Raw genomic sequence first — 13,968 nt, 5'->3', positions numbered from 1 at the left:
AGTGGGGGGTAGTCAGAGATGACATGACAAGAAATGAATGCCGTCCTCTTATAACAGACATGAATTTGACATTTCAGATTCTGCCCCCACAGCCGTTCTTCTTCCTTCTCTCTCTCTCTCTCTCTTCCCCAAAACCCACCAGCTCAGAACCAGTCTACTACTGCTGCTACTACTGTTCTTTCCTTTTCCCAGAAAAATAAATAAAACGACTTTTATTGCAGAATATTTTTCTAGAAAAAAAACCATTTTGCCAGCTTTTAATTACTATTTCATCCGCCCTAATTTGTCTGTCTAATTATTAAAATTCGTATCTTTCAAAAATATGTTTATATTTGACATTTTTATAATATTTTTTTTATGATTTTAAAGATTTTGTATAATAAAATTAATTGAGATCTACCAAACAAGATTCATATTGCATATTAAAAACATTACGAATTTAAAATTACAAGATAATTTTTTTGAGGTTAAATACTCTTAAAAACTCAAAAAAAAGACAAACAAATCGGAATGAAAAGAGTACTGTATTAATACCCACACTTACATATCCCAACGACATGCATTCTACTGTCACATTGTTACAAATCCCAATCACCCACCATTGGTTTACAGCTTTCTGTTTTGTATTGAAATCAGTATCTCTGCAAATTTAACTTCAATGTGCCTTTGTTTGGGTTTGCGTTTTCGAGAAATATTTTTATGGAATGAGTTATAATAAATAGAGAGACAGATAGAAAACATAGAATGAATGGTAATAAATAGAAAGAGACAGATAGAAAAAATTATTGAGAATCGAACAGAGAGTAAATTTCTTTTCTCAAAGATGAAAAAGTTATTGAGTTTTGAGAAATATTTTTTTATCTAACTTGTGTTACTACATTTGTGCGTATACGTAGACCGAACCAATTCACAACTACTAATGGGAACTCAATTCTTTGTGTTGCTGCTTCGGCTTTAATGAGACTTTGCTAGTAGACGACGGGATTGGTGTCCTAAAATTAGTCCATAAAAATTTGAAATACACATAAGCTGATCTAGACATTTATGTTATCAATGGAAATATGTAGTCTATAGCCTAATTGCTTGAATGCAAGGCATAGCTCACATGGTAGAGCTTGCTTAAAAAGGCTCTTCCATTTGTCGGGTGGTGGGTTCAACTCTTATTATTCCTCTTTCCACCCCTCTAGGTTAGAATACCTGTAGACTGTCTTGACTCAAGAACATTTTTTTGATTACTCAGAATATTTTGATCAGTTTATATACATCTCGACTAATCTCTGAAGCAAGAAAATATATTATGGAGGAATCAACTACTTAACTTAGTTTATTAAAGGGATATTGCTTACATAATCACTGCCAAATTAGCAATAACTAAGGTATTAAAGGCATGTTGCGATAACTGTTGATACAGATTTTAGACTTTAGCTTCAGATTTTGTTGCAAATTTTAGATTTTGAATTTTAGTAGAAGTTTTTTTTTTGCTCAGCAAACGAAACTTTTTATTAAACTCGAAAGGGTACATCGATGAGGAAACCAAAAGTACAAAGATCTATCCAACCAAAGTTGGATAAAACACCCTCAAATACTTACTCTACACCTTCACTTTTCGTATCCCATCCAAATAACTTTTAAAATCCTCCACTGTGTAAATTTTGATGTCAAACTTAGCCTTCATCCACATGGCTACTCTAGTTTTGACTAAATCCACCACTTCCGAAGCCTGGGTTGTTGCTCCGTTGAAGATATAATCATTCCTTGTTAACCAGATGGACCAAAGAGTTGCATAAAAGCAAACTTCCCATGTAGCTTTCTCCAAGTTGCGAAACCTATTCCCAAACCACCAAAGCGCCAACTCTGCTACTGCAGATGGGCATGCCCACTGTAGGTTCCACCATTCCAGAATTCCTGACCATACTACCCACGCAAATCGACAGTGTAGGAGAAGATGTTGAGGGGTTTCCACATGAAGAGCACAGAATGGGCACACTGCCAAGTGGATCTCAGAAATTACATTCCTATCGACAAGTACCGACCGAGTTGCAACTCTATCTTGAGTGGCCATCCATGAAAAAATTTCCACTTTAGGAGGGCTCAAGTTCCTCCACATCAAACCCAGAAGAGTGTTTGGAGACTGTGTAAGGGATTCCCACTGCCTATAAACCGATTTCACCGAGAAGGTTTTATCTGCTGTCCATATCCACTGAAGCGAGTCTGGTTTAGTAGAAGTTGATAAACATGTTTGTTGAAGCTGCGAGTTTATGAGAATTTCTTTTCTTTTTGGAATTTCAAAAGCTATCCAAATCCAGCTTTGAAATTTTGAGAATTTCTTCTCTTTTTTAGATTCTAGCTATTAAAAATCAATTTTGTAGGATTTTTTACAAACATTCTAAACTGATTTTTAGAAGCTAAAATCTAAAAATTGGTCAAAATAATTTTTCGCAAACATCCACCAACAAATTAACAATGGCTCTGAATGAGCTGATGGAGTTTCAAGTAACACCCAATGTAGACCTTCCTTCATATATAGCACTCGATTTGCCACAGTAGTAGTTATTTTGCAACAAGCGCGGCTCGGGTAGCTATCAATAATAAAAGATATAGTCACATTTAATCCCCCTAAATTAATAACATTATGGGTCGTTTGCCGATTGGATTAATTTTGGATGGATATAATATGAGGGAAGAAATGATAAAAAGGCGAATATATATATGTGTGTGTGTGTGTGAGAGAGAGGGGATATGATATAGATGGTTTGTTTGAGTAATTTATAGAAGAGTGGGTATGATGCGTGGTTTGTTTCGGGGTTGATATGAGTATGTGAATATCGAATTAAAAGAGAATGGTGATATTTTTGTAATTAAGAGGGCAGATATAATACCATGTACCACCTCTCCCCCAATCCTTATTATATCTGCATGTGGGCAGATAGATATATACTATCCGGAGTGATAGTATATCAACCGTCTATAGTCTGTTGGCAAACGGGCAACAACAGTTAAAAATGATAATTTAAAAGTGTTAAATATATATATACACGGAGGTGTCATTAAAATTTAAAATCCAATATTTTTTATATGTAGTATGTTATATGCTCACAGCAACCCAAGCTACTAATATGATCAGCAAATTACCACCTGATATTTTGTGCCACACATCCTCAACTCATCTCAACTCATCAGAAGAGATTGACTTATTAATGGAGGCTCCGTGATTTTCTTATTCCGAAATTTTTTTATTTAAATTCGGACTATTCAAAACCAAAACAGACACTCGCAATTCACCTCTGTAAATAACTATTCATTCAATATCCTTTGAATGTAATCTTCTTTTCTATTTTGTTTTTCTCTTAGGCCTATACAGTACCTCTTTCTCTGTGGTCTGTATTTGGTCTTTTCTCGATGTACCCTTTGTCGAGTTTTTAATAAAATCTTATTGCCCATAAAAATAAAAAAAAACAACTATTCCTGAAAAAAGCCGTAATAAAGTTTTTCTGCCCATATGTTCTTTGTTTTCTCCTTTTTCCAGATAAGGGTGCTTTTACATTTCATGTCTTTCTATGTTCATGAAAAGTCAAGTCAGTCCTCTATATATATACATATATATGATCATCTGGACCACATGCATGCACCTTTTGTAAGGGTCCAATAATATTAAAAGTTTTGAAGCAATTGATGCTTCTTCTTAGTGCCCTGGTGGAGAGAGAGAGAGAGAGAGAGAGAGAGAGAGAGAGAGAGAGAGAGAGAGAGAGAGAGAGAGAGAGAGAGAGAGAGAGAGAGAGAGAGAGAACTCTTGAGTCTTGATGCAAAGATTGGATGCCACAAAATCAGGAAATGGTGGTCCAAAAAAGCCTCTGCTAAAGAAAAGATCATGGCTTATTGGGGTGTAGTTCTATGCTTCAACAGAAATAATCTTTTTTCGATATTAGCTTTATTCACTTTATGGTCCAATTATTCCACAGAAAATATCAACGGACGATTCAGATGTAAATCTTCTACAATACGCGGAGACCGCACCTGAAATGAACCTGAACAATTGATTGATTTATCTACATGAGAGTTTGTCCGATCGTTAATTTGTTCTTTGAAGGGTAACAATACTGCTCCACAATATAATTATATTGTTTTACGAGGAAAATGACCTATTCGTATTATTTAGGTCGTTGCAATTGGAAAATATTCTCTTTTTTGGCCAAAAAATTCTTGCAAGGGGGTAATAGTTATTTTGCTAGTTTTATTTATTCCTCCAGAGAAGGGCTCACGCATGGGTAAAAATTCTTGCAAATGTTTTAGCCTTCTAGAATGACTTTGTTTGCCAAAAAGGTTTAATTAATATAGGCATCATTGATTTTTTTGTTTCTTCGGCCAATACGGAATTTTATTAAAACTCGATAATGGGCACATCGCACAAAGCATCGTAGCTACGAGAAAATCACCCTAACTACAAAAACTAAGTTGGCACACAAATCCTAGCAAATCTAGCTTGGGTTCAACAAATAACGCAAGAAAGAAGGAACCAAAAACAAATTATTATTAGAACTCAAGAAATGATACATCGAGAAAAACCAATACAATGCACCAGATAGCAAATCATGATCAAGTTGGGAAGTTTCATCTTGCTCAGAGCAAAAATGACATTAATTGTGGCCATGAGATCATGAAGAATCTCCCACCATGAGAGGAGAGCTGGGCTTTGCTGCAATTTTGTTTTGAAGGCTTGCCACACATTTTTTTCCACCTTCGTCTGGACCAAATTCTTCTGGTTTGTAAAACAAGAACTTTGAAATAGGAGCACAAAATTTTCAAGAAATTTTTTAAAAAAATTAACAATTTACTAGATATCAACAAGTTCTTTTAATTTTGAAAAAAAAATCTTAAATTCTTACTTGAAAGTTTTGTAAATATTATATTTGAATCCTCGTTTTGGAGACTGAAATACTAATGCTTTGTTTGGATGATATTTTAAAAAATTTTGAGTTTGATTTTTGGGTAATGAGTGGAGAGAGAAAATATGGTAATTATTGAATATAGAAGTAATGATTGGAGAGAGATAGAAAGAAAAATAAGAATAATGATTGGAGAGAGAAGAGAGTAATGATTGAAAGTATGAGTAATGAGTATTTTTTGAGTTGAAAATTTTTTTTCAACTAAGTTTTTGGAAGATCCTCTTGTTAAATTTCATGTTATAATGAGGATGCTCTAAAATGAGTTAATCTGACTGGTGGATACCATTCAATCTCCATTGAATGTTTTTCTCTCTTCTTTTTTTTTCTTCTCCTTCATGCTTGGAGCATCCACATTGTAATAAGCAAATTGGTATGGAAAAGCAAATTTAACAACAATGCTAAAAAAATACCTTACATTGTAATAAGCAAAGTTACAAGTCTTTTAGAAAATAATCAAATTCCATCTATTCCATAACCAAACTTAACAACTTTTACCAATAACCAAGACTCAATAACCAAACCCAATAACCAAACTCAAAACTAAAAAACACCCCACATTCGAATCGTCTTATCGAGACGAATAATTTGGTGTGGTCGGGTGTGTGATTAAAACTCGTTTGCAATTGGACATAGGTGCGTTGCGTATTGTGGGGGATTTTTTTTTTCATAGAAATGCAAAAATAACCAATGTGGAGGTAAAATTTGTTAAGTTTGATTATGAACTAAATGGATAATCAAATGCTGACGTGGCACATTTTGGTTATTGAATTTGATTATTCCCATTGCGGATGCTCTTATACAAACTTATTTTTCAGTGGTCTGTATTTAATTTCTCCTCGATATACCTCTTGTCGAGTTTTTAATAAAATTTTGTTGCCTATCAAAAAAAATTTGGTTTTCAAACTGCCTTCCAAACAAGGCATAATATTTTGGAACAAAGGTCGTAAAACAAATTCGGTTTTGCTAACCTCCGTCTAGGCGGAGGTTAATATGCACATAATTTTAAATAAGTTCAGATATCAATGCATATCTTACGGATATTAATACACTTTCATAAATATCAATACACATTTCTCAAATATCCATACACCTTTTTACCTATACTCCTACCCATTTGGCCGGATTTTAGAATAATCCAGACAAATAAAGTACATGACAGTACGATTGAAAAGACCCTTGAGGATGCTTACATAAAAATACCATCATGGTAGACAAGTATGGAAAAGCCTTGTTTGGCAACGTCAAATCCTTCTAAAGGACAAGTACGCCACGCCAAATTGCCAATTTGTGTTTTCAGACCCATGGCCAAACGTACCCCGTTCCAGATTCTCTTTTTAAAAAATAGGTACTTATTTCTGTTTTACGAGACATATCATTTTCTTTTAATACATCACTTTTAATTCAAAAAAATAAATACTTATTTTTGAACTAAGTACTTATTTTGAGAATCTAGAACGGTGTTAGAATTTGTAATATTGGTTGGTTTGTTCGTGCAAATAGAATTTATTAATTACTGAAAGTAGTTACAACGATTAATATATTGGAGCCCGATCACAAAATAACATCACAACTGGAAAAACCTACCTCAGGCCCCGACAATCACAAGCCAGTCGAGCACCCAAAAGATAGTTGGCGAGATACCAACCAGGCAACCGTAATACCATATGACATGTTTTAATTTCTTTGTTTTCTTACAAATAAATTAATGAAACAACATTTTCTTGTCATCGGAAATAAATTACCATTTGCTTACGAAGATACAATTTCTGGAGAAAATAAAAACCTCGATAGATTGATCACAAGAACAGTACTAGCAATTCTATGCAGTGGAATGAATGCATTTCTGCACATAGTTTTTCCCTAATAGGTTGCGTTCGGATTCTCGTTAGTCTCACCATTTTCCCCAGAGCGTGGATCACACTGTTTCTAAGATACGGGAATAGGAACTAGGAACGTATTACGCCACATGCCTTAACTCCTGGTATGCTAGGGGTAGATTTCTCCGGGTAACAAAATTAGAGCTCCATAAACATCTTGTAAACTTGAATTTTATGTTTTCAATTATACAGTAAAAAACATATTATTTTTAGGGACATAATGACCAGACCATTTACATTATGTCCCTAAATAAATCCAGTACTATTTCTAGATTCACTTTTTTTTCGAAGAAGGCGAATTCTAGATTTTGTTTGCGGATAAAAAAGAAATAAAACCTATGGATAGGCCACGAATGTCGCAAAACTCTCTCTTTGCCGAATAAAAAAAAAAAAAACATCACGAAAGCTATTTTAACGGAATTGCAATCACAAAGTAGATCATCAATACATAAATTTAGGTAGCAACTTCAAAAACAAGTTGTGAAAAAAGCAAAGAAACAAGGTTATAGTTTTATGTCCTCACAACATAAACTTAAGTCAAGGAAATTCTTTCATTTTCGTCGATGGGGATTTCAACTGATCAAGACCATCAGCCTCATTTCTGCAGTAGAGCAGCCCTTGGCGTTAGACGCTTCCCAGGTCCCTACAAAAAACCAATTTTCAAGAGAGAGAGAGAGAGAGAGAGAGAGATGTTGCGATATATAGTTTTCGCACAAATACACCAAAAAATTATATGAAAAATGTGCGCGACCAGAAGTAGAGACGATTGAAAAATGAATGAGGGAGAAAATTAACAGTCATGGAAATAATTTAATTACCTCATCAAGTTTACTTTGGTTGTTGCTCTCCAACATTAGCCCAAAATGAATATGGGGGAAGTGTGCCCACTATCATTTACCAAAAAAACTAATTAAGCCAACCAGAAAAAAATAATTATACCGATATAATATGCAGAAAATATAATGTTGCATTTCTTGTTGTATACTCCTTCCGTCCCTAAATAATGTTCGGCACGCAAATCTAGGTCTTTAAAAAGATTTTTTTCCCGTTAAAAAATCAATAGATATCAATGAGTTTTTTTTTTAATTGTGATTTTTTTTTGAAATTTTTAATGCAAAAGTACATATTTTTTAAAGGCCTAAGTTTGCGTGACAAACATTTATTTAGGGATGGGGGAGTGCAATTATTCCCACTTACATTTTTTGCAGCAGTACTAAAAGCTTCCCTATGGCTGATATCTGGATTATTTGCCTTGATCCTCTGAATCTCCTCTCTACACATCATATTTTGTCATAAACAAGAAAAACTAATCATAAATTGGTGAGGCAAAGCTGTAAAGGTAAAAAAAAAAAAAACAGAAAAAATTTAAAAAAAGAAAAATTACGAAAAAAGGATAAAAGTAATATCCAAAGTGACTAATATTGCGTCTTGATTACTTTATGAACTGGTTATATGCAGAAGGTACTCGTTGCCTCTTCTCGGGAGCTGAAAAGGGAAAAAAAAAAAAAACTATCTTAGAGACAAATAACAGCATATGTGAATTTAAAAGAATGCAATTAATTTGAAAAAAATTGCACGAAAAAAATGATAAGTTCAAACTCTCACGTCGATTTGCAACCCTTCCCTCGGTGTTAGATGCGATCGGTGGCCGAACAGTCATCTTGTTGGTGCACCTGGATGATGAACCCAAGTCAATCCTGCAATCCGAGGTAGCATAGTTTGGTGCCTGGTAAAAAGGAAACGAAAACAACACATCAACTATCAAGAACAATGTTTTACGATAGCTTATGAAAATACAACAGTATATATACACCATAGTTACATTTTTTTTTGGTGCAACGAAAATTCATTAAAACATTAAAAGAAGTTACGGTCTTACACATCTGAATCATAAAGATAATGTAGCAGATGGACAATTACATATGTATGCCCTACGGGTTACAGGCTACTGATCAAATAGAAGTGTGTATTTTAGCATTTTCCAATAGGTTACAAGAAGATTAATAAGGCCAAAATATCTTGACACGATTCCCATTGTCTTCTCTTTGGATTTTAAATTCAGATCTCAAAGTCACAATTTTTGCATAATCTTGAGAATGTACAATTTTCAAAGTGGAACCATTATATCTTCTTAAATAGTTGAATTTCTTGTAAGGGATTAAGATTATGAGATGGACAAAGTGGAAAATATTGTCTATCTTTAATGTCTCAATGTATGTCCATACCGGGATGAGCTCCTCTAGCCTCTATACTGAGTCGATCTCCATGTTGCTCAGACTTATTATATTTTTTAAGCCGTTCAACGATAATTCAAATTGTTCAACATGTAGATTTTTTTATGGAAAACGTTTTGGCAAAACATCAACTTGATGAGACATTAATAGAGTCACAAACAAATAATCTTAAGTGTTATATTTTAGACAATTAATGTTCAAAATTGTATTTCGTAGAATAAAACCTAATTTGAAAATGCAATAAATGCTATTCGATCAAGCCGATGCTGTACAAGACATTATATTCTAAGAAACTATGAAATAAAATATAAAGACCATTATTGTAAACTTGAGAAAAGAAATAGGATACGGTGTTTTAATTTAGGGTCCCACTATCAGAAGTCCACTGCACTTTCATTAATTTAAACAAAATGATATAAAAAAACCCACAAATTTTAATACATTTTTCTATACATTTTTTTCAACCTTAACACAAGTCAATTGAGCTCTTTTCCGCATTTTTCCTTTTATTTAAACAACATAGGACCTTACCAATATGGAGTTGTGACAAAGTATTGGGGGGAGAGAGAGAGAGAGAGAGAGAGAGAGAGGTGATCCAAAAGAGGGGGAGAGAGAAAGTGGATTGAAATGATGTTTTAAAGTATAATACTTAAGCCGCAACCAACAATGAAGTGACTGGATCAGTTAAGAATGAAATCAAAAAGAAAAACCCAGATTGACAGTTGTTGTTTGAGACCAGACCGGGAAAAAGAAAAAAAGAAAAAAAAGAGACCCAAAAAAACGCAGCATTTTGAGACTGTTTCCCTGGTAGATGACAAAGTTTGATGGAAAGAAATCATTAGAAATGCGCATGAAATCTTTTACAACATTTCAATCAAATCAATAAATAATTTAAAAAAGGGTAGTAGACCTTAGAAAAATGCTTTTTACATTGCTGGGTCAAGACAGGTCCTGACTCACTTACGACAGTGGCCGCAAACCCACTCTACAAAAGGAGAAAAAACTAGGGAAAGTACTAACTTCAGCACAATGGCTAATGTGCAAAGTATAAAAAGTGTATAGATATTTGGAAAAATACATTTGAAAAAGTAGGGAAATAACAAACTTCTGCCGACACACCTTGAAACTATTTTTTTGGTATTAGATTTGAATTATCCATTGCGTAGTGAGCTAATATTGGCAAAATCGAAAAAACTAGACTAGGATTCTTACGTTTCTTTCACGTATAATTCCTCTGTTTCACAATAAATGTCCAGTCCGCAAAATGAGATCGATTTTCAAAAATAGGGCATATTTGTCAAAAAAAATCCACAAATAATATGCATTGGTTTTGACGAATTTGTGAAAATAATAGATTCTTTTTAACAAAAATATAATTTCTTTTAAAATCCTTGTTTTGCAGACTGGACAATTATTTTGGAACGAAGTTAGTATTGTTTTTGTCATACAGATTTAAAACTGTTATCTTTCAATAAATGCACTTTTTAGACTTGAATGAATTTCAAAGAAATGTACATGAACAAAAATGAAAAAGTTCTTATATTCAAAAGGAGATTGTGAAAAAATTACCAGAAATTATGGTCCCCCTCTCTTAATTTGTTTGTCCACCTTTAAACTATTAGATGTACTAAAATTTTATCGATTCGGCTTTTGGATGAGCCAAATTCTTTTTTCATCTATTAAAAAAAAATAGGATGGAAATTTAAACCATTTTAAAATTTCCATCTATAAAACAATGGGATTTTTTTAAAGAGCCTTGCTATGGGTACACCATGATCCCTTAGGGGTTTTACACAATGATCGGATCCGCTCAATTTTTAAAAATATTCTTTTAAGCATCCCTATATAAAATTTTCTGTCAGCAAATCGAGCGTAGAATCGATAAAGTATTTACTGATATCTGACAATGCTTATTTTAAATAGAAATTCTAAAAAATGTTTTTAAAAAATTGAGTAGTTTCGATCATTTGTGTGAAATTTCTGACCAAATGTACCCATAGTTTTATTTGTTTTTAAAATTTGGCGAAAAAAATGGGTTGGTGGGAGTAAACCAGCCTAGGTTTTGAGTTTGTTAATTTAGAGGCCTTATGCCGGCTGATTAAGAGCTGGCTTCGCAGATGCTTTGGAAAACACGATCTGTGTATTATATGAACCAAAGACATTGATTATCCTCAAAAGAAGGAAAACCCAGAAACCCTAGCTAGCTGGAGTATGTTTCAGAAACCAATAAACTCCCTGAAATTAAGCTGATTTCTTTTCAGAAATTTTTATAATTTCAAGTTTAATGTGTATCTTTTTCACCTGAAAGGACTGGAGGGATTGGAAGGCAGCTGCCATGTTGACTGACCACAGATTTGTGCAGTGCCCGCATCGGACGGTCACGATGTCGCATAAACTGCTGCATGGTACACTCACCTGTCCCCAAAAATTAAAACGGTCGTTTTAATTAGGAGTAGCAAAATTACGAGAGAGAGAGAGAGAGAGAGAGAGAGAGAGAGAGAGAGAGATAACACGCGTCAGGAAGGAAAATATAAATCAGACCACGGACTGCATATTTAGACTCGGGGGGTTCCATTTGTACATGTGTGTTGCTCTGTGTGTGTGTGTGAGAGAGAGAGAGAGAGAGAGAGAGAGAGAGAGAGAGAGAGAGAAATCATGTTAATGTAACATACTAGTATTAGGGACGGAAGAAAAACCCTCTAGGGAAAACTCATTTGCTAAACCTTTTTCACAGATTAGATGGGTCGCAAATTCATGAAAATGAGTTTTTTTTTTTTGCTTAAAAATTTAACTATTTACAAGATCAATAGCTTGAAAACCCAGATCAGAATTAAATGCAAAGTTAGTGCTGGGAATCATTGTCTGTCTGTCTGTGTGTGTTTGTGTGTGTGTGAAAGAGAGAGAGAGAGAGAGAGAGAGAGAGAGAGAGAGAGAGAGAGAGCTACAAGAAACAGCTGGACCCAAAATGGAGAAAATTTCAAGCAACAAAGGAAACTCAATTATCAACTGTATCCTAAAAATATGGGTTTTAAAGACAGCTGCAAAATCTTGTAGAAGCTTTATTTTCTGATAGATCCTCCAAGCTTTATTTTCTGATGATAGATCTCTAACCTCCTCGTCAGTTTGTCAGAAAAATCTTGTTTTGTCACTCGTTAACCCCTCTCTCTCTCTCTCTCTCTCTCTCTCTCTCTCTCTCACACACACACACACACTCACACATCTAATCCATTCCACCCTCTCAGGGCCTCCAGGTATGACTTTTCCTTGACTGCAAAAGATAGAAGTGTAAAATAAAGTCCGTCGACTGAGACCTGACCATAAGGTCCATTATTTTACATAGAAAAATAAGAAGACAAAAAAATCCCGGGAAAGTAATAAAAATTAATTTGCTTCCGTATAATAACAACAAAATGAACTGATCTCAGAGATCACACTTCTTCAGCTTTATCCAGTCTCCACTACTTTCATTCTTTCCTTTTTTTTTGAAACCGCAAAAATATTATCGAAGAATTCGATAATGGGTACTTTCTTTCTTTCTTTATTATTAGCTAAATAAACAGATAAAAGGGGTGGGAAAAAACCCCAGATAGAATCGTGCCCTAAATCCGAATGCACAGACAAATTGATTCAAGGAAACGTATGGTAAGAATCTCGAAGAGAATTAAGTACCGCGAGGACGATGTTGCAGAAATTGCAAGGTATGTAGCAAAGTTGCTCCGGCGGGGAGACATCGACGCCGCTTGACATGTTTGGCGTAGAAGGAATTGAAGCTCTCCCAAAGGAAAGAAAATACTGTAGAAAGAAAGAGTGACCGAACAAACCCTAAGAAGAATAGAATTTTGTGCTCTCTTCGCTTTGAAGATGGGCTAGCTTGCTATGTGTCACAACAATTTATAAAACTTGCGTCCAATATATATAGGAAGGATCAAGAATGTAGAGAGAGAAAGGTGGAGAGAGAGAGAGAGAGAGAGAGAGAGAGAGAGAGAGAGAGGGGAAAAGGAGGAAGGGATAGGATCCAAAGTGGTCATGATCAGAGAGAGCTTATAGGGGAGGCTATGGTAAAAAAACAAAAGGTTAGGGTCGGGGGGGTTCCAGTAGTAGCGCCCACGGCAGGCAGAAAACTGCTGGACCGGAAAAAGGGTTTGAATACCGGTTCAAGAAGGCGGAATGAAAGCCGGGTTTAGGGTTTCGTGTGAGGGAGGGAGAGAGGGTTTTTTTTTTTTTTTTAAACAGCAAAGAAGATTTTTATTAATCTTTGAAAATGAATTACAAAGATTAAAACGACCCTAAGCACAAGATATCAAACCGAAGAGGCTTACCATCCCGAGGTCTCAGGTTCGACTCCCTTGCATTGCAAAAAGCTCTTAGGACCACTCCATGTGTAAAACCCTTTGGGTTAGCAAAGGCTGGTGGAAGGCTGGAGAGATTAGACGTGTTGTGCGTGTAAACTGACCCTGGGGGAGGACTTTTTAACCCCAAGGGGAAGCTTAAGTAGCAACATGGATGAGCTCAAGAAAACTTGGCAATCCAGAAATAAGCTACAAAAGAGAAATCTCTTGTGAACACGCCAAATCCAAGTGTGGATGGCGTACTTTTGAGCTGAAACAAACAGAAAAGTAGTTCATGTGTGCTTAAGTTGACCCAGACACAATTAACTATCGGAAAAAAAAAAAAAGAAGAAGAGAGGGAGAGGGAGAGAGGTTTTTTGGCAGTATATATTGATAGAATGAAAGAGACAAGTCTTCCTTCTTATGGCTCTCCCACCTATCTTCTGCCACACAACTGCGGACGAGGGGGGCGACATTTTTAAATTTTCTTTTAAATGCTTATTACCTTCATGACATGTACATGTGTAAGTATATATTACATAGGGAAGGGTAAAATTCAAAATTGGGGAAAAAATTTACAGTGTTT

At 34.8% G+C, this 13,968-nt stretch overlaps 2 protein-coding genes across 2 annotated transcripts; both read right to left on the bottom strand.

Moving 5' to 3' along the window:
* Positions 1-1,591: 1,591 nt before the first annotated feature.
* On the bottom strand, positions 1,592-6,246 carry LOC131327443 (uncharacterized). Its single transcript, XM_058360614.1, has 2 exons — positions 6,144-6,246; positions 1,592-2,211 (listed from the first exon to the last, which is right to left on the bottom strand). Exons 1-2 carry the CDS (start codon positions 6,244-6,246, stop codon positions 1,592-1,594), a joined length of 723 nt encoding a protein of 240 aa, XP_058216597.1.
* Positions 6,247-7,229: 983 nt separating this feature from the next.
* On the bottom strand, positions 7,230-13,090 carry LOC131315970 (axial regulator YABBY 5). Its single transcript, XM_058345235.1, has 7 exons — positions 12,724-13,090; positions 11,356-11,469; positions 8,426-8,546; positions 8,257-8,305; positions 8,018-8,093; positions 7,639-7,707; positions 7,230-7,463 (listed from the first exon to the last, which is right to left on the bottom strand). The coding sequence occupies exons 1-7, from the start codon at positions 12,799-12,801 to the stop codon at positions 7,416-7,418; spliced, it is 555 nt and encodes a 184-aa protein (XP_058201218.1). The 5' UTR covers positions 12,802-13,090; the 3' UTR covers positions 7,230-7,415.
* Between the last annotated feature and the right edge of the window lie 878 nt (positions 13,091-13,968).

The sequence above is a fragment of the Rhododendron vialii genome, chromosome 1a (assembly GCF_030253575.1).
Source record: "Rhododendron vialii isolate Sample 1 chromosome 1a, ASM3025357v1".
Lineage (NCBI taxonomy): Eukaryota > Viridiplantae > Streptophyta > Magnoliopsida > Ericales > Ericaceae > Rhododendron > Rhododendron vialii.
Note: the sequence above shows the minus strand (reverse complement) of the source record. Positions and strands in the feature narration are given on the sequence as shown.